Source organism: Papaver somniferum, chromosome 8 (genome assembly GCF_003573695.1).
Source record: "Papaver somniferum cultivar HN1 chromosome 8, ASM357369v1, whole genome shotgun sequence".
NCBI lineage: Eukaryota > Viridiplantae > Streptophyta > Magnoliopsida > Ranunculales > Papaveraceae > Papaver > Papaver somniferum.
The window spans coordinates 42,045,290-42,067,390 of record NC_039365.1 but is presented as its reverse complement, the minus strand read 5'-3'; the positions used below and the strand labels follow the sequence as shown (position 1 = coordinate 42,067,390).

The following is a 22,101-nucleotide window of genomic DNA, read 5'->3' as shown; positions in this document are numbered from 1 at the left end:
CACACTATCGCGTCTACACCATAGGGAAGGGACAGGGAATAAAACTCTCTGATAGCGCCACAAATTAGTTGTCTCATTCGAAACCTTGATCTTGGGATCTCCAGTCAGCAAGGTTGAGTATCCTTCATGACAAATTTAATTTATGAGCTTAAGCCCCTTCCCCCTCGATGCATTTCTAACTATTTCTTGGGATAAAAATTTCGTCAAAGATTGCGCGATATTCTCCTTGGACTTTATCCAATCAATGGAAATAACGCCGATTGAGATTAGTTATTTTCAGCTTTAGCTATTATAGTTTGGCTAACACAATGTATAGATATAGCTGGCACAGTCCTATGCCAGAGAGGAATGTCTTCTAAAAAGCATCTTAGACACTCGGTCCCCTCTCGTGCTTTATCTAACTCAATACTCTCAGATTCCATAATAAATTGAGCAATATATGTTTGTTTGTAAATCTTCCAAAAACAAACCCTGATGCTAGAGTGAAACATATCCACTCGTAGACTTAGACTCCTCTGAGTCAACTATCCAGTTTACATCACAAAGTCCCTCAAGGACAACAAGATACCTTTGATAAATCAAATAAAAGGTAATAGAGTATTTTAGGTACCATAATACTCTAATCAGTGCATCTGAATGCTATTGCTCTGGACTACAATTATATTCACTTAATTTACTCACAATATAGGCAATGTCTGGACTCTTACAGTTCATTAAATTCATCAGACATCCTATAACTCTTGAGTATTCAAGTTAAGATACTCCATTACCCTTTGTTCTTGAGTCTACAAGAATAATCGTACGGAGTACAAGCAGGCTTACAATCACACTGATTGTATCTCTTAAGCACGAATTCAAAATAATGAGAATGACTAAGACTACATATGTTAGATTATTTTCTAATCCTCATCCCTAAGATTACATCAACAAGGCCTAAGTCTTTCAAGTCAACGTCTAATTCAGCGCATGTTTTTAGTGGAATTAATCACATCTATGTTTGTATCAAGTATAAGCATATCATCAACATACAAGCATACAATCACACAGGCATCCTTAACGAGTTACTTGTAAATATACTTGTCAGATTCATTAACTTAAATCCACTACACATTATCACATGATCAAATTTTCCATGTCACTGTTTACGTGCTTATTTTATAAATCATACAAAATTTTGTTAAACTTATAAAATTTGTCATCATAACCTTTCACTACAAAGTCCTCGGGTTGGTCTATGTAAATTTCTTTATCTAATTCACGATTTTAGAAAAGCTGTCTTAACATCCATCTGATGTATCTCTATTTTGTTTATGACAACAATAACAATTAGCATCTCAACGGAAGTAAATCTCGTCACATGTGAATAAGAATCAAGGAAATATACACCTTCTTTTAGATTATAGCCTTTAGCTACCAACTTATCCTAATATTTTTCTACAGTTCCATATACCTAATGTTTCCTCTTAAAGACTCATTTACATCTCATGGTCTTACTCTCTGGAAACCTCCGAAGTCAGGTTCCGACGGACTGAGTCCATTTCACTAAATGAAGATTCTTACCAGAATGGGGTTTCAGTAGATATCAAGGCTTCTTTACAAGTCCAGGGCTTAGACTAAGCTAGGCATGTTATGAAGTCGGCTTCATAAGAAGTCTCAAGTCTAATTGTTTTACTTCTCTTAGGCTCAACCTTAACTTCATCTTCCTTTAAGATAAGTTATGACTATTTGAAAATAAATCTAGGGGATCAACAATACATCTCTAATGAGGTACAGGTTTAAGAATAAACATGTTCAAAGAACTCAGCATCCCTAGATTATGTAATAGTATTCACAAAAAAGTCAGAAAAATCACACCAAAGTATGAAAAATCAGAACACACAACCAAAAATCTATATGTAGAAGTATACTCAGCATACCTTATATGAAGACACAATCAACATTTTTGGTTTCTATCTAGTTCTTTTAGGAAGAAGAATGAAAATCTTAGTCAAACACCCCCACACTTTGACATATTCATAAGAAGGTCATCTACCTTTCCATAAATCATATGGAGTTTCATCTGATCCTTAAGGGTATTATATTCAGAATATACTAGTTAAGAGGACTGCCTCCTCCCACAAGACCGCAGGTAATCCTGAACTAATCAACATGGAAATTATTATCTCCTTAAGGATACAATTATTATGTTCAAGGCTTCTAATTGGTTTTCAACTTCAAGTTTATACATCTTAAGGCTTCTAAGGAATCATCCTTATCCCTAAGCAAGTATACAAGATAGTACCTCGTACAACAATCTACGGAAGTTATAAACCATCTTTTACCATAGTGATTTTGGGTTGAACTCATGTCAACTAGGCCTAACTGAATTAATTCTAAGGGATTAGAATTACTATGAACATTTTTGCTAAAAGATTTTATTGCAAATTCATTTCACTTTTGTGTTCAAGATCCAAACTAAATTTGGGTACGAAGCCTATGCTAGGCAGTTTATGTATTGACTTATAATTTAACGGTTCCAAGTCTACCATGCAAAAAATTCAAAGACACACAAAAGAAAGCACAAGAATCAACTATATTCACTTCATCAGATTTTCCTTTAAACTTATATAGACCCTAAGTCCTATAATTGTTGCCTAAAAAATCAATACCCTTAGTTATAACAGTTTTCCACATTTAATTAAGATCTTCAATCTTTTACCATCTTCAATAGAACAAGATACAAGATTCTTTCATATGCTCGGAACATGAAAACTTCATTCAGTGTGAGAATATTACAGATATGAGCTTATGCTCGACCTTTCCCTTTTATGCAACCTCTGTCGCAGATGAGTTACTCATATAGAGTTTCTCGACATCCCTTATCCTCTGATAAGAGGTGAACAGGTCTCTGTTTTAACAAACATACTTAGTGGCTCCAGAGTCCACCCACCAGTCTCTCACATTGGTTATTAAAATAACTTCCGACATCATGTCAATGAACTCGTTCTAAATTGTTTCAACTAAATTAGCATTAACTTTCTACTTATTAAGGTTTTATGTTGTCTACAGTTTACTGCCGTATGGCCAGGAATTTTACAAACATAATAATCACCCTTAATTAAAGTAATGCCGGATTCAGTTTTACGAAACATACCTTTATTATAAAGACTATGCTTAGAGTTGTGTTTGATGTTCTCGCCTTTGTCAGCCTTGGAAGACTTGTGTTCATCCACATGTGCCTGGTAGCCATGTTCCTTTTCAATTTCATGTCACAAACTTCGTTTATACTCTTACCACGGATACGGTAATTTTCAATCACCTAATACACCATATTTTACAAACCTTAGTTCAGATAAAATATGAGTTTTGAAGATAATATCTAGATTTATCAACTTCGTTTGAACCACCATATCAAAAAAACTCATGGTTACCCCATAAAAACTACTTTAGTTAACAACAAAATTCTTCCCATCAGAATTTTTCAGGAACGTTTCTCAGTTTTGTAAAATATCAAAAAAATACTTTTACAACTCCAAAAATTCTGAAATTTAACGTGGGTAACTATGAGGATGTCTACTACGTTGTGCCAAAAGGGTTAATCGAAATTCCCTGTAGTTTAATAGATAAACTCGAAACTCTACAGCTGACCAAAAATTCGTTTTTGTTTTTCACTCCACAATTAACATCCATGATTCACAAACCAACCAACCATTTTTGATTATTACAAATAATAATGTCTTAAGATTTTTGGGTGCAATAATCAAAAACAAGGAAAAATCAAATAAGCAAAAGTTATTGATACTTAGCTCCTTTATAATGGAAGTGATCAATTTGATGAAACGAATGAGCTCCCCATATCTCCGCAACAACAACAAGGCAAAACTTTGGAAAAAACAGAGTGAGTCACGTGTTCAACACGTTTCCCTTAAGACATTAACGCCCGGCTACACTCAAGAGTGATGCTATAGCTCTCACAGGACGGATATCTCCAGGATAAAACACCCTAATACACCTACTACTAGCATATGTAGTAGATGCTCAACTTGAGCTTGGCAACTCCGAAAAAACCATAAAGGAAAATCTCGAACGCTTGAGAAAACAATATAAAATATTTTTTTCCCTTGGGAGTCCCTCTAAATATAGAGCAACCCCTTTCCCATTGATTTTACAAAAGTAGTGAATTTGTTTATATAACTGACAAATACAACTTAAGAAGAAAAACCTCCCGATGTGGGACTAAAAGGTTTATATAGTTTCTTAAAACTACTAAAAATTGAAAACTCCACAATGTGGGACTAAAAAGTTTCATTCACAAAAGAAAACAATAAATTATAATTTTTTTTTAAAACTTTAATATATTGTGTTTTTGATTAATCGTTTTCCAACAAATAACGTCTCCAAATCTAGAACTTCAGCAAAGCTATAATGATTAGCCTAGCTGCACTTGTTGTTCATGTTGAAGATCTTCTATGGAGTGGATCAGAAATCTACAACTGAAGTTGCAGTTGTAGTCCAATCGACCTTGGTTTCACTCTGATGAACATTTTGATGGAACAAAAGAAAGCCATCAGCTAAAAAAAGAAGGGACAACCTTGAAGTCGAACAAAAGCTCGTCAAACTCAACCTAAGCAATCTTGATTTGCTGATCCACTAAATTAAACTTAATGCTAGTAATATATTTCGAGGTGGTGGAGCATTCAAAATCGAAGGCATAGATCAAAATTATATGACCCTCTTTCAGTTTAAAAGAGAAAAATACTTACACTTTATAATTCACTGTTCTTGTACACTGTAATGTTCCAACACACATCAGTAATGATTTTACCAATTATATATTAAAATGCACTTTTCGCCCTTACCATATTTACCAGAGAAACTTATTATTTACCAGAACCTAACCTGCTTGATTTCACGGATGATCACTCTCACATGCCACAACTCATAAAAAAATTACGTAATCACAAAGTCTGAACAATCATAAATTAGCCCTATGAAGCCGTTGTTGGTGTTGATGATGTTAGTCTGAATGAGGTACTTTTTTTTAATCTACCATTGCACTAGTCTTCAACAGATCGGTCACTAGTGACTTCTCCAAATTTGCGTACCCATCAGACTTCATAACCTCTACATGTCAAACAATTAATGGGTAAGAAGATAACCGTTTAACCCGAAACTGAATAAACACACTTGATACTCCTTATGAAATCTATACAAATAGCTAATTATTTTATCGGAATTCAGAAAACAACAATTACCTCGTAAATTTTCGGGTTTAGCTGCAAAGTTAAGACATGCAGTTTTTAGTTCCAAGCATTGGTGTAGTTATGCTAGTGCCAGTGTCTCTGCCACATTATTTGCAGCTATATCTTCATATAATTTTGCCTCACACATGAGTCTCAATCGAGGAAGATTATAGCGATCTGCAGCAGTTAATAAATGTCGCATGATTGTAGTTGAAGTGCAAGGAGAATCTGAATCAGAAAGTTCATGTGTTTCTGGAAGTTCATCCGAGTACAAAAATAGCAGCATGGCCTGCAACACATCATATAATTATATGGTAAAAGTTAAGGCACTGATAAATTATACATTTTTGAATCTAAAGCATGACAACAAAATAATGAATTGTCAAAATTAAGGCCTACCTTAAAAGTAAAGGGATCTAACTCTTCAACAACTATTGTTTCCATGTCTGGATTACCCACTAGTCCAAAAAACATAGCTTTAAATACAGGAGATCGAGCCGCAAGAATCGACTTATGAGCTCTGGATTCTTCACCGGCAACTTGAAAAGTAATATCAGAACCAATTTCAGATTTCAGCAAACCCTTGAGATTTTGAATCATATCTGATTGAGGTACAGGTAGGGATGCACAACGGGTAGGGTGGGTAGGATATGGCATATATCCGCCACCCTACCCGTTTACTGGCGGTTAAGAAATTTTTTACCCGCCACCCTACCCGCCATTAAACGGGTAAGATCCTACCCAACCCATTCTCTGGCGGGTCGGGTAGGGTAGGGTGGCGGGTATAACCGTTTTTTTGACCAGTATTTACGTACCATAGTTGTATCCGTCACGCACATCAAATAAAACCATGCAAGAGTAACAAGGCAACTCTTTATACACATCATACAAGAACATGCAAGAGCAACAAGGATACTGTTTATAAACATCAAATTAAAACATGCATGACTAACAAGGATACCGTTTATATTATATACTCCATGATTATCAAATATGAATGTTTTGGTGACTTTTTACCTAAACTCACTTCATCCATTGTGAACCAAATGAATATAAAGGAAACTACTGTTGAGTGAAAAGTCACCTTAAAATTAGTACACAGTAGTTCATACTGTTCCAGAAAATACAGATATTTAGAAATATTTGCTCGACAATAATCTTGTGCTCATATAGGCATATAAGCAAGGATAACATATGAAGTAACTAGAACAGTAATTAGTCAGACCAACATGCATCAATAACTGTGTGGGTGACGAATCAAATCAGGGGCACAAACAAGTTGAGTATTATTAAATTCTCCGAGGACTTCTTACGGATGTGCAGGTTTATAAAAACCTGTACCTGTGCAGATAGTCTTATCAGGGCTAAGACCCTCGGAATACCTCCGTTACACCAAAAAGATAGATAGATACATACATAAATAAACATCATAATGCAAAAGAAAGACCCACCTGAACAACACCATCGTAATCAGTTGAAGCCAAATAGTTCTTGATGTAGTTATTCCAACAAACGCAACTCAGCTTAGATTTGCTTGACATCTCAACTACCGGATAGTGAATATCGACTGAATCATTTAAAAGGGCATTGAACTCAAAGATCTTGATCTTCTTTGATACACCAGCAGCCGCGAAGTATTCCTCATCCCGATCAAAACCCAAAGAGCAAATTACATTTGAAGAATTAAGTAGATCTGAACTTCTCAATGTAGCCCGTAATTCGAGCTTATCATAGCGGGAATACTTGCACAGCCCATAAAAAAATGACCCGAGGCGATGGTCCATAATCCATAGTTTTTTGTTTTGGAAGCGGCTCCTCATTCTCATTTTGTGCTTTGTTTAGTAAATCTATATCCGCCCGTGTGGAAGAATCAGTTTCTGAAAGCTCAATTTGGGACCTCATAGAGAAGTAAGCATTCTCTAACTGATTAATATTGCTCATCAGTCTTCCTTCGTTCATTTTTGAAGACGGGTAGGGTAGGATAATTTCGGATTATATCCGTCACCCTACCCGCTAACTGGCGAATGAAATAATGTTTACCCGTCATCCTAGCCGCCAAATAGTGGATAGGATAGGATACGGTTAAAAAACTGGCGGGTAGGGTAGGATTGGCGGGTAAGGGTAGGATATGTGCACCCCTAGGTACAGTAATAACATAACGGTTTTCCTCTTCAAAACGAATTTGCACTATACTGACTGTACCATGTATGCTAAGACGATCATCTTTGAGATAATTTGAGGTCTCAAACTCCGACCTTTTCATAAACTTCTTAGATCCCCTGAAATTAACCCATGCAGAAATGTCATTTAATATTTATGCATCAGGGCGTCCACAATAGCAGAGTTTTTTACGAATATGTATCGACGAATTGGGGAGTTGAATAAAAGATGAACAAGAAGTACAATGTTACGCAACTTTGGAAGAAACTATAGTGAGCAAGGTAGTGGGATGCTAATTGTTTAATTTTTAATAACTGTGTCCACCTAAAAGGAGCTGCAAATGCTTAGCGAGCTTGATAGAAGCTGTTAAATGTGCCAAGCAGAATAACTAACTTTCCTATCTAGTTCAAAAGCTTAACACGGACACGTGTGGACTCCAAATGGTATCAGAACTCCATTTGAATGAGTTGCACCAGGCCAATTTGCACTGCATACAAGGTGTGACATAAAACGTTTATGCAAATAGGCTTCGTACCAGTCTAGTATATATGAAACAGCCTGAGGGTTCAACATAATCCAAGAACCATAGGAATCTTAAAACACGTACGTACCATGCGTTTCCTGCTTTAAACGTTTGTGGAGATGTAGTTTTGCTAAAAAATTGACCATCTCGGCGTTGGTCCAGTAGGTTGATTTCAACCGATGCCTTGACTTCTCCAGGGCTAGTTAGCTCAATGAACATGGATATGTACTCCTCGCTAGCTTGATGATCACCGTCTGGACAAAAACGCATCATCCAATCATAACCACCAACTGTGAATTTGCCACTAGTCTTGTATTTACCAACCCCGATTCCCTTTGTATGAGAATATCCTTTTATCTTAAATTCATGAGAACCTTGCACAGTCTCATAAAACAATTGGGACGAAGACATCTCAGACTTTGAAACTCTCGGCCTTTTTGCTGCATTAGGGGCCATGATGATCTTTAGATTTTCAAACTGACAGAGAACTGCCGTGAAACAAAAGAAAAAATTTGTTAAAGATGTTACCTCCTACTACTTTTATAGGAAAACGATACAACTTCGATTCGTAGGAAAATTCTGATTACCTAAATTAAAATCGAAGTAATTCTAATCCTAAGACACTTGCCCAAAATATAAAATTTCAAAATAAAAAACTTCTTCCACTCTGTAATGCATCAAACACCTACATGCAATCCGCGGTTTCTTGCACAACGGTAAAAATGTTGCAAACAAGTTAACAATTTTTTTGCTAAGTTCTGAAGTGCACTTTTCCAGCTAGTCATCGGTTTACCTAAAGCTAGCCTGCTTAATTTCACAAACGGCCACTCACACAGAAAAGGCCGTAAATCACATGCAAGATTCAGTCCGTACTCTACTTGAAAAATCCGGAGCAGATACTCAGTTAACCGGAGTGGCACTTGTGTCAACTCCGAGGAAAACAGACCACTTGTTAGCTGCTTAATACTTATACAGGGCCGCCTTGGGAGCAGCTTAGTCAGCCTGAGTCGGTTAAATCAGGCACCAGCAGTTGGTAATATGGTGACCCACTGTATCTACAAACTTTACTAGTTAAAACAATTATAGCAAGAAGGGACTGTATGTAAGATGAAATTTTGTACGAACTGAGGCTAAGCAAGCTTGATGATTCGCTGGTAAATTAATCTTATATGCTAGTAATACAAATCAAAGTGGCCGAAAATTCAAAAGCGGGAGGCAGAGATCAAAATTTGAAGACCTTCTTCCGATTTCAAGTACGTCCACCCTACGAGCCATTAAATAATAAGTTGTATCTATTTACAGCCTTATCAAACACAACAAGCATTGATAATCAAACTTGACACATATCGAGGTGGTCGAAAATCAAAGGCAGAGATCAAAACTGTAAGACCTTCTTTCCATTTAAAAGAAAGGAAAAATAAAAAAATCAAGTACCTTCACTCTATGATGCATCAAATACTATGTATTTACAGCGTAATGTTCCAAACACGCCAATAGTAATTTTACTGAGTAATGAAGTGTACTTGCCGCACTAGTCATATTATCAGATATCAAAACATGACCTGCTCGGATTCACATTCCACATCACATAATAAATTATTACTTAACCACAAAGTTAGAACAATCAAAAACTAGCCCTAGGAGATCAGTGTTGGTGCTACTGTTGTTGTTTTAGCTTCATTTTTTATAACCGCATGCACTTCTTCAACAGATCTGTCAATAGTGAGGGACACCACTTCTCCACATTTGAGTACCCATCAGACTTCATAACCTCTGCATGTAAAAAAATTAAATGGTAAGAAAATAATTGTTTAACCGAAACTGAACAAACACACTTGGGAATCTATACAAATAGCCAACTACTCAATCGGAACTCTAAATACAACATTTACCTCCTAAATTTTTAGGTTTAGCTGCAAAGTTTAGACAAGCAGTTTTCAGTTCCTGGCATTGGTATCGTTCTGCTAGGGACAGTGTGTCTGCCACTGTATTTGCAGCTATATCTTCATATAATTTTGCTTCACACATGAGTTTCAATCGAGCAAGATCAAAGCGATCAGCGGCAGCTAACATATGTTGCATGAGTGTAGTTGAAGTGCAAACAGAATCTAAATCAGAAAGTTCATGCGCTTCAGGAAGTTCATCCGAGTACAAAAATAGCAACATTGCCTGCAACACATCATAGGATTATAAGGTTAGCGGCCCTGGTAAACTTATAATTATAGAAGTAAGTAAAACATAGGTTCAACTGTATTTTTGATTCTAAAGCATGACAACAAAATAACAAATTGTCAAAAGCCTACCTTAAAAGCAAAGGGATCAAACTCTTCAATAACTACTGTTTTCATGTCTGGATTGCCCACTAGTCCAAAAAACATAGCTTTAAATACAGGAGATCGAGCCGCAAGAATCGACTTATGAGCTCTGAATTCTTCACTGCCGATGTGAAAAGTAACATCAGAACCAACCTCAGATTCCAGCAAACCCTTGACATTTTGAATCATATTTGATGGAGGTACATGAATAACATAACGTTTATCCTCTTCAAAACGAGTTTGCACTATGCTGACTGTACCATGAATGCTAAGACGATCATCCTTGAGATAATTTGAGGTCTCGAACTCCGGCCTTTCATATACTTCTTATATCCCCTGAAATTAAATTAATCCATGTAGAAATGTCATTTATGCACTAGGTCGTCCACAATAGAGTTTTTTTACGAATATGTATAGATGAATTGGGGAGTTGAATAAAAGATGAATAAGAAGTTGGGAGTGCAGAATACCACTTTGATTCTCCATCTCTACAAATATTAGTAGAATGTTACCCAGCTTTGGAAAATCTAGTGAGCAAGAGTGGGATGCTAATTTCTTAATAACAGTGTCCACCTAAATGGATTGATAGAAGCTGTTAAATGTGCCAAGAAGAACAACTAACTTTCCTATCTGGTTCAAAAGTTTGACATGGACACTTGTGGACTTCATATGCATTAGTTTGAATGAGTTGCACCAGGCCAATTTGCACTGCATGCAAGGTGTAGGCATAAAACGTTTATGCATTTAAATGCCGAAACAACACGAAATTACTGGTCTAGTATATATATATGAAACATCCAGAGGATTCAACATAATCCAAGAACCATAGGAATCTTAAAACACGTACGTACCAGTCAGTTCCTGCCTTAAACGTGTGTGGAGGTGTAGTTTTGCTATAAAATTGACCTTCTCGGCGTTGGTCCAGTAGTTTGAATTCAACCGATGCGCTAACTTCTCCAGGGCTAGCTAGCTCAATGAACACGGATATGTACTCCTCGCTACCATGATCACAGCCGCCTGCAAAAAAACTTATAAACCAATCATAATCACCAACTGTAAATCTGCCACTATTCGAGGACTTAGCGACCCCTGTTCCCTTTGAATAAGTATATCCGTTTATCTTAAACTCATGAGAACCTTTCACACTCTCGTAAAACAACTGGGACGAAGACATCTCCGACTTTGAAACTCTCGGACTTTTTGCTGCATCAGGGGGCATGATGATCTTTTGATATTGAAACTGACAGAGGATGGCCGTGAAACAAAAGAGAAAAATTGTAAAAGAGCTACAGTAGATGTTACCTCCTACAAATTTTATAGGAAAACAATACAACTTCGATTTCTAGGAAAATTCTGATTACCCAACTAAAAATCCAAATAATTTCAAGGGGGATTTTGTATTTTCACCTCAAAAAAGATGCCTATTTTACGTTACCCCCTTTTGGACTCCTAATAGGAAAAATCCCCTCTACGTTAACTTTTCCGTCGGTATCTAGTTAATCAAGCTCGTGAAGTGCATGCGTGTGAAAGTATTAATTAATAACCTAAATCGTACCATTCAGTTCCCTCTGTAGATACCAAAATATGGATCACCACGTGGACATATGGAAGACGCGAAATCCGGACTAAAGATCCTGTATCGTGTCACGAAAATCTTCGTCAGTGACTTGTCAAATCAAGTCAGAGTCACCATTATTGACAAATCGACGAGGTAAAAGCTATGTGCGAGATAGTGTCTCATCACGAAATAAGCTCCGAGAGGAACAAGGGTTATGAAGGATCCATGAAGTGCCCTACAAGATATCTGCCGCAAAGTAAAAAAAGGACGAAGTAAGATTACTTGGCCGAAAAGACAATCCACGAGATAGATAAATTATGGAGCAAGAAAAATGACAGATGTCCCTACAAGCCCATGTGAAGTAAGCGAAAGAAGGGGAAAAAATTTATGGAAAACGGTCTGGGCGAAGTGTAAAGCGTTACTGCGAGAACACGACGAGATAAAATGAGCTGTGTTCCATTAGGGTTAGATGGTCTATAAATAAAAGTCCTTGGGCAATGTATAGGGGATGGGATTTTTGGAGAGTGGGAGAGTTTAACCTAGGGGAGAGATTAGGGTTTCCTTGTATTCAAGAACTTGTATCTTTGTTACTTTAAATGATTCATCAAAAAGAATTTTCGGTGTTTACTTTACTTAAGATGTCTTAGATCTTGGTTACTATTACTTTGGGTGTGCTACTGGGTTTCCAGTAGTTACATTTTGGCGTCCAGAAACAGGGAACTTAGATTGGGGATTCATCCTCATCTAAGGAGTGGAGAGAAGCTAGAGTTTTATGAGTAATAGATCTTGGCAAGACATCTTAGCTAAAGTTGTAGGAGTAAGAGACTTTAGAAAACATCCCTTTTTAAGATTAGGTTTTAGAGAAATTCCAACACCACCAAATTTGGGAAGAGAACCAACTCTTAGGAATAGTCATGAGTTCTGCAGATATCATAGCTTTCATGGACATCATACGAACAATTGCAGGAGCACATTTCCGAGAAGTCGGGAGCTGCCACCGGCACCACAACATTATCATGGGGATCTGACGGGACAACATCAAGTTAAAAAAAAACCAAGGAGGGAATTCGTTCGGCTGCAATTTTGTTGTGTATTCGAAGGAGGATTTCCTCAACTTCCAAGATAACGTGCTTTCAAGGATATACAAGGCGGACTATGAAGGGAACGAAATATTTCCAGTAGAGAAGAAGGATCCACTAGAGGAATGGAAAAAAAGAGACATACAATTTTCGGCACGGGATGCACCAAAAGGAGGGGCTCAGCACATGAATTCATTGGTCATCACCTTGACCATGTGTAAACATTTGTTGAAAGAAAAAAGCCAACGAAGAATGTGGGTTGTGGACAAAGTCTTGGTAGATATGGGAAGTTCAGTAGATGTCCTCTTCTACCATACGGTCAGAGCCTTCGGGTATGAGGATTCTGACATGATACCATCGGCATATACAATTTACGGATTCAACGGGGTGGCAACGAAACCAAAAGGCGAGATTTGTATGAGGATCCTCGCAGGAGAATTAGAAACAATGGTTACCGTTTGCATGGTGGATGTGGAGTCACCCTGCAACACCCTCATGGGACGACCTTAGATCCATGGGATAAAGGGATTCGCGTTAACCTATCACCAATTGTTACGATTCCCCATGCCAAGTGGGATTGGTGAGATATGTGGAAGCGGCGATGACGCGGAAGAATGTGATGAGAAGGACATTGAGAATTACGAGGGAAGATTGAAAAAGAAGAAGGAACGAAATAAGAAAATGCTGGAGTTGAAAAAAGAGGACGAGTTAAGGGTATACATGGCAAGATCTAAACAAGGATGGGCAATACCCAGCGAGATACCAGAAGAAGAAGGAGAGCTTGTGAAACCGATAAGGGAGCCGACACCATTAGGAGAACCGATCATGAACTTTGCTGCAGTACAACCAACAAAGGATGTAAACTTGGGGACTGACGATGAACCCAAGATCCTAAAGATTGGAACGACAATGGACAAAGAAGAAGAAGCGAGGCTAGTTGAATTGCTAAAAACATATGGCGACATATTTGCGTGGAGCATGGAGGAAATGCTAGGAATTGATCCACGGGTGGAATGTCATAGATTGGAGCTAGATCTGACCATCAAGCCAATCAGGCAACGAATAAGGAAGATCGCCACAACATATCATGAGCAAATCGATAAGTAACTTCAAAAGATGATGGAGGCAGGAATCATAAGGCCAGCAAAGTATCTAGACTAGATTGCGAACATGGTAATCGTGCCAAAAAAAGAACAATGAATAAGAATATGTATTGATTTCAGCGACCTAAATACCGCGTGTCCCAAAGATAGTTTTCCCCTACCAAATATCCCACAGATGGTGGAATCATCATCAGGATATAAAAGGTTGTCATCCATGGATGGATATTGTAGATACAACCAAATACCCTTGGCTGAGGAAGACCAGGAACACACGACCTTCTTCGCTCCCAGGGGGTTGTACTGTTACACAAGAATGTCATTTGGATTGAAAAATGCGGGGGAAACATATCAACGGATGGTGGAGAATATTTTCGCCAAGTGGGTACATACGAAATTAGAAGTTTATGTGGATGATATGTTGGTCAAGACAAAGGATTCAGGGGATCATGTGGAAGACCTGGGGGAGATCTTTGAACAGATGGGGAAATACAAAATGAAGATAAACCCAATAAAATGCATCTTCGGGGTTGAATCGGCGAAGTTTCTGGGACACATAGTTTCACGAAAAGGCATAGAAGTTGATCCATCAAAAGTCCAGGCTATACTAGAAATGCCCTCACCCGCGACCATAAAAGATGTACAAAAATTAAACGGGCAATTAGCAGCTTTGGGAAGATTTATCTCGCGGTCCTCAGACAAATGTAAGCACTTCTTTGACATTTTGAAGAAAGGAGCAAAGTTCGCATGGACACAAGAGTGTGAAGAGGCGTTGAAAGGTATAAAGGAGTACCTTATTAAATTGTCAATCTTGCAAAAACCAAAACCCGGAAAGGAGTTGTTGATTTTTCTTGCGCCGACACCAAACGCTATTAGTGCCATCTTACTTCGGAACGATGAAGGAGTAGAGAAACCAATCTTTTACGTTAGCAAAACCCTCAATTCCGCAGAGAAAAATTATCCAAAGATTGAAAAACTGATACTGGCATTGTTTTACACGTCACTAAGGACTTATTTCCAAACCCACAAAATTAAGGTCCTTACAAGAATTCCTATAGAATCAATCCTGAAGAATTCAAAGAGAGTTGGGAGAGTAGAAAAATGGAATACCCAGATTGATCAATTTAAGCTAAAGTATGAAGTACAGACTTCTACGAAGTCGCACATAATCGCAGAGTTCCTCGCTGAATTTCCCTTGGGGGAAGACGAAAGCATAGGGGAAATGATGGATGTATACGACAGTCGGCCAGACCCTAAGGACTTGTTACAGGAGAATCATCCCAGACGGTGGGAAATATTCGTCGGTGGATCATCAAATAGTTGTGGAGGAGGAATAGGAATAGTATTCACTTGGCCCACAGGGATCAGGATAGTTTTATGCTTTCGGTTGGAATACAACGCAACAAATAACGAGACTGAATATGAAGCAGTGGTACAAGATTTAAGGATTACGATAGAAATTATATTAAACGAAGTACGAATTACCAGTGGTTCACAGCTAGTGGTTCGCCAAATTGAAGGAAGATATAACACAGTTGATCCGGTGATGCAGAGATATCATCAACTCGTGAAAGAATACTCAATGAAGATACGAAGCCTTATTTGGAGAAACATAGGACGAGACAATAATTAACATGCATATGCACTTGCCTTTATAGCCTCAATGATTGAGGATCCGAAAATCGGGCATATCATGATTGAGCGGTTAATGCAACCCTCAGTAAGCAGAGAGGAAAGGGAGTCCCAAGTAATGATGATAGAAGAAGGGGATGTGGAAATAAGCGATGATGATTGGTGAGCCCCCATTTATAACTATTTGATGAAAGGAGATCTCCCGCGAGATAGGCAAGAGGAAAATAAAATTAAAAGCAATTCCACGAATTACGAGGTGCGAGAAGGAATCCTGTACCGAAGATCGTATTTGGTTCCGATGATGAGATGTTTGTCGCAGAAGGAGGGGATATAAATCATGAAATCAATTCACTATCGGGACTCTCGTAATCATAGCGGAACCAAGTCACTAGCTCTCAAAACTAGGACGCAAGGGTACTTTTGGCCATATATGCACAAAGACGCAAAGGATATCTCCACAAGGTGTGAAGCCTGTCAAATATTTGGGAAAAGGACACATGCACCATCCACGAGCTTAAACTCTATATTGAGTGTATGGCCCTTCCCCATGTGGGGAATAAATATCGTGGGACCGTTTGTAACCGGGACAAAGAAAAGAAGGTACCTGATAGTAGCCAACAGATTATTTCACGAAATGGGTGGAAGCCAAAGCCATACAACACACGAGAGATGATGACGTGTACGATTTCATCCTGTAGCATATTATTTGTAGATTTGGAATACCAGTTATGATTGTTTCAGACAATGGGAAACTGTTTGAAGGAGAAAATGTAAGAATGCTATTTAACGCATTCAAAATTCAACCCGGGAAATCAACTTCGCTATACCCACAGAGCAACGGGAAAGAGGAGTCTACAAACAAGACGATAGAAACAACGTTAAAGAAAAAGTTGGACGATCATCATAAGAGATGGTGTGAGCATATCTCAAACGTGTTATGGTCATATAGAACCACCAGGCGAGATGCAACGGGAATGTCACCCTTTTGTTTGACATATGGAGCTGAGGCGGTGCTGCCTGCCGAAGTCATCCTTCAAACCACGAGAAGAGAATCATGGGAGAAAGGGCTAAACTCGGAATTGATTCTAGCAAAGTTGGACGACCTCGAGGAAAACAGGGAAGTTGCGTTACAACATATAGTAAATTATCATCAGAGGTTGTCAAGGGAGTATAACAAAAGAGTAAAGCTCCGAAGCTTCATACCTGGAGAGATTGTACAACGAGAAATACCCCCATACCAAAGGGGATCAGGAGGAAAGCTAGATCCTACGCGGGAAGGCGCTTATATCGTGAAAATGGTAGTTGTCAATGGGGCATACGAGTTGGAAGATTGCGAAAGAAAGGACACAGATGAAGAAGGGAATATAATATATGGTGAGATCGAGAGGCAATATCGAAAAATGGATCATCCCTGGAATCCGGTGTATATCAAGAAGTACTACCCATGAATGTAATTGATAATGAAGAAAAGGCAATAAATGTGTAGAATGGAGTTTACTAATGAAATATCTCTTCTGTAATCAACTTACACAGGAGCAGGGTCTTTGAAATAAGCAAACAAAACTCACGAGATAACTAAAGAGAAATAAGACCTCACATTAAGAGGAAAATAAGATTCACAAAATAAACATTTTCTAGGGAAACTTAAAACCTTCGCCTTGGAAGGCTGAGAATCCACGGCATGCACCCTAGTTCGCACGAAAAGTGCAAGAGGCAAGATCTAACGCATGTCGTGAAAAACTCTAAGAGAGATAAGCTAGGGGCAATGATAAGACCTATCTGCTGAGGGTCCCTTTTTATGATGGCCTTCAGTATGGGGTGCAGAAATATGACCAAGGCGTCGACGTATTCGGGTGAGCTGCGGGTGCCTGGGACGTCTGGAGCGTTACCAGCCATGACCGTATGGCAAGTATTGGCTACGGTGCACTCGATCCCAAAGAAACCTGACTTAGGGCGTGGCTTCGTAACCCCAAGCCATATCGGCGATGGTGATAAGAAGTCACGAAAACAACTGAATGTCGTAATAACAGGATGGGAGGAGACCAACATGCATGTTAGGGTTAACCTATTTGAAGGGGAAATCAGGGGGAGTATAAAGGGATGGCGCCCTCCAAATTAGGAAGATGTGTGACCACAAAAGATGGCAATGTCATGGGGATAATGTTCAAGGGAATAGCTAGGCCTGTCGCATTGTCGCAGAGAAAATAAAAATAAATGTTAAGACGAGGTAGATGGATTATTATTCGCAAGGGTAATAAGCGCCTGATACTTCGTCGAGTTAAATCCTTCAGAAAGGATGAAGCACAATAAGACCTTAACTAGGAGGCACAATAAGACCTCATCGAGTCACTAAGAAAACACAAATTTTCTCAGACCCAACAAGGAAGTTGAAACAATAAATAGAAAGGACTAAGCATGAAATTAGGCTTGCGCAACATTGTCTTGATTAGCTAATGCTCAACAAGAACAAGAGGCAAGTATATACTTTTATATTTTATGTTCTTATTAAGCATTATCCTCACAAGACTCAGTTTTCAAAAGTATATACTTGGTACGAAGGAAAAGGCACGAGATAGAGGAAAACACAAAAGTACAAGGAAGGGGAAAATACATTAAAAATATTGTCTGCCCCCCAAGATTGGGAGCGTTCAACCAAAGTGAAAGCTAAGGTTACAACATTATCAAAGTTCAAAAAGGTCATGCATCCTCGCGGGAATCATCTTTATGATCCTCGTCGGTTTTGGTATCCTCGCGGGAATCATCTTCACGATCCTCGTCAGTTTCGGTATCCTTGCCAATAGGAGACAATTCATTAATGATAGGAATTGATTCTTTGGCAGCAGGTTCAGTCTCATCATCAGAAAATACTTCAAGATCCAGAGAAACGCGAGGAATGCCTTGGGAATCACAGAACTCATTAAAGAGCCTGACCTTATCGTCTTGAGCATTTCTGCGAAAACGCTTTGCAATCAGGGTTGCATCCTTCACCATCTGATCGAGATCCTCATGCAAATATTGAACGTCCTCTTGAAGAGTGGAGACCTTGTTGAAAATACTGTCATTTTCACGGGATAAAAAAGAGACCTGATCCTTAATCTCTTACTCACTTCCTGAGGAATGAAGGAGTTAAACAGGTAAGTCATCACCAAGAGAAAGACAACGCCAAAATGACAAAGAAAGGGAAACTCACGGCGAAGATCGGACGAGATTTTCCTCTCTTCTGCGAGCTGCTCCTCTAGGTGGAGAATACGAGCACTAGACATTTTCATCAATTCACGAGACTCCCGAAGCTCCATGATATGAGCCATGCTGCGATGTTTCTCCTAAATGTGAAAGATCTTCTTTAAAAATTCCACGAAGTATTACAAGGGGAAAACAAATGTTAAACGCATGTTAAAGACTCACCAAACCTATTATGGCAGAATGTTGCTCTAGAGAGAGATTCAAAGAAACATTCAAAATAAAGGATTGATCTTCATCCAGAAAATCGTTAAAACTAAGAGAAACCAACGATTCGGTAGCCTCGGATCTTAAGAAAGGATCTCCGCGAGTTGAAACAAAAATCTCCCTTAAAAATTTTAGGTTAGGAAGAAGATTAGGCTCCTCCATTTCGGTAGTTTGCTGACCACCTCTAGACGAAGTGGGCTCGGGAGAAGGGGCACTACGCGAGGGGATAGTCTCGCAAGATGAGCGAGGATGCTGATGATGAGAGGGATCAGGGCGAGGTAAGACTGAGTAATGGACTTGGGACAGGCCGTCCACATCCAAGCCGTGACGGCGACGCTGTGAGGTGCAAAAGGTGGGAGGATCGTCCTTAAATCAATGAGGTTAAGGGATGATGCGAGAAGAAGAAAGAAAATTAAGGAAGAAAGGGATACCTGGGAAGTAGTAGGAAGAACCCTAGAACATTGGCGTTTCCTCAAATTCTTAGCAGGACCATTCGTTGCTTGAAGCTCATTCTCCTGAAAATGGGAGGTTAGGAATCGACGAAAACAACGACCAAAAGGGAGGCCACGGTACACGAACCTGTGCTTGAACTGACTTTTTAGAGCGGTCCTTCAATATACCAGGAGGGGGAAGAGGATACTAAGGCAGGAACAAGTACGTTAGGAGACAATAAAATAAAAGACAAGGAAACCAAAGGAGGATAAGACTAACCTCATTGGGAATCTTATGTCAGCAAAATCATCCTGCATCATATGCCGCGAGATGGGCATGTTGAGGGAGAGGACCAGTGCGAGCAGTCCTATTATCGTCGAGACCCCACACTAGAGGACCTTCGGCTATCAAAGAAAACATCATCCAATCCTCATCACTAGAAAGACGAAGATACTTATTTCGTTTCGCACCAATAGGATCAACATCAAAAAGAAGGGCCATGGAGGATCAGCCAAAGTTTTGCGAGAAAGCTTGACGCCCCACTTCTGATAGGCTCTCGTGGTCATATCCTGGCCGGTGTAGTTCACATAGAAATATTCAATGTTGTAATCCGCAGGAACAAAACTTTGCACCAAGAGTGGAATCTTAGAAGTGTCGTCATTAGACCTTCTGACGAATTCATTAGGAAGACGGATGGCATTTCCACTCACTTGATAAAAACCTCGCTGAAGCTTGACTAGGATTTCATAAAAAAGAGGGTTCTTAGGATCATACAAAGGAAAAGAAAGACCCGCTCTCAATTGGCCAGCGGTAATCAATATCTTTGTAGAAGACCAAGTTTTCGTTTGAATTCATCGGTAATTTAATTCCATGAATTTGGTTGCGGTAATAGAGGAGAAACGGAGGAATCAATCGCCGGAGATAGAGAAATACCCAACTTCTGAAGATCGATTTTAAATTCCTCATAAGTCGTGGAGGTGGTAGGACTGAGGACATTCTTGGGAGCCATTAGAAGAGAACGAAACGAAACCTAAGTTTATAGAAGGCAGGGACGGGAAGAGAAGAAGGTAAAGGTTATAAAGGACTGAGAAAAGGGGTATCTATAGAGATGAATAGTCAAACCAATCTACCCACGATCGAAGAATACAAATAGGTGATTAGCGGTTACACGAGAGAAGGCACCACGTGGAGAGATTTTTGATGGGGAGGAGTGACGGTTACTTAACTTCATACGGTTCTTATTCTCCTTTCCCTACTGTTGATGATGGTTTTTAGATTAGGGTGAAAATCGTAAAACCGTACATCTGACATGACGTCACTACGACCACTAGCGCATTTATTAAATCAATCAGCATGTCTACGTAAGAATTACCAGGGTATCTTTTTTTTATATACATGTGTCATGTTTCACGACAGAACCTTTAGTATTGACCGACATCATCTTCGTATATACCAAACCCTAATTCTCATACTACCGTGCCAATGGCAAACCATGTCATCCACGTCTCCACGCCAAGGCATGCCAACCGCGCCACCGTGCCAATGGAAAACCAGGCCAACCACGTCTCTGCACCAAGGCATGCCAACCATGCCAGCTGCACCAACATGCCAATGGAAAACCATGCCATCCACGTCTCCGCGCCAAGGCATGCCAACCATGCCAGCCGCGCCACCGTGCCAATGGCAAACCATGCCAGCCACTTCTCCGCGCCAAGGCATGCCAACCATGCCAGCGGCGCCACCGTGCCAATGGAAAACCATGCCAGACACGTCCCCGTGCCAAGGCATGCCAACCATGCCAGACACGTCCCCGTGCCAAGGCATTCCAACTATGCCAGCCGCTCCACCGTGCCAATGGAAAACCATGCCAGCCACGTCTCTGCGCAAAGGCATGCCAACCATGCCAGCCACGCCACTGTGCTAATGGAAAACCATGCCAGCCACTTCTCCGTGCCAAGGCATGCCAACCATGCCAGCCGCGCCACCGTGCCAATGGCAAACCATGACATCCACATCTCCGCGCCAAGTCATGCCAACCGCGCCACCGTGCCAATGACAAACCATACCAGCCACGTCTCCGCGCCAAGGCATGCCAACCATGCCAATCACGCCACCGTGCCAATGGAAAACCATGCCAGCCACGTCTCCGCGCCAAGGCAGGCCAACCATGCCAGCCGCGCCACCGTGCCAATGGAAAACCATGTCAGCCACGTCTCCGTGCCAAGGCGTGCCAACCATGCCAGCCACGTCTCTGCTCCAAATAATGCCAACCATGCCAGCCGCGCCACTGTGCCAATGACAAACCATGCCATCCACGTCTCCGCTCCAAGGCATGCCAGCCGCGCCACCGTGCCAATGGAAAACCATGTTATCCACGTCTCCGCGCCAAGGCATGCCAACCATGCCAGCCGCGCCAACGTGCCAATGAAAAACCATGCCAGCCACGTCTCCGCGCCAAGGCATGCCAACCATGCCAGCCGCGCCACCGTGCCAATGGCAAACCATGCTAGCCACATCTCCGCGCCAAGGCATGCCAGCCATGCCAGCCGCGCCACCGTGCCAATGGAAAACCATGCTAGACACGTTTCCACGCTAAGCATGGAAACCATGCCAGCGACGCCACCGTGCCAATG

General features: G+C 40.1%; 1 protein-coding gene across 1 annotated transcript; it reads right to left on the bottom strand.

Moving 5' to 3' along the window:
* Positions 1-9,589: 9,589 nt before the first annotated feature.
* On the bottom strand, positions 9,590-11,394 carry LOC113305478 (BTB/POZ and MATH domain-containing protein 3-like). Its single transcript, XM_026554509.1, has 6 exons — positions 11,127-11,394; positions 10,843-10,928; positions 10,691-10,793; positions 10,209-10,543; positions 9,798-10,074; positions 9,590-9,678 (listed from the first exon to the last, which is right to left on the bottom strand). Exons 1-6 carry the CDS (start codon positions 11,392-11,394, stop codon positions 9,590-9,592), a joined length of 1,158 nt encoding a protein of 385 aa, XP_026410294.1.
* Between the last annotated feature and the right edge of the window lie 10,707 nt (positions 11,395-22,101).

Bases quoted from the DNA above. Each gene is read 5' to 3' on its own strand.
- LOC113305478 (XM_026554509.1), bottom strand. From the start codon at position 11,394: ATGTCTTCGTCCCAGTTGTTTTACGAGAGTGTGAAAGGTTCTCATGAG. The intron at 10,794-10,842 runs GTTAGTTGTTCT...CAATCCATTTAG, and splicing joins CTTTTGAACCAGATAGGAAA to GTGGACACTGTTATTAAGAA. The intron at 9,679-9,797 runs GTAAATGTTGTA...TTTTACATGCAG, and splicing joins TAAACCTAAAAATTTAGGAG to AGGTTATGAAGTCTGATGGG.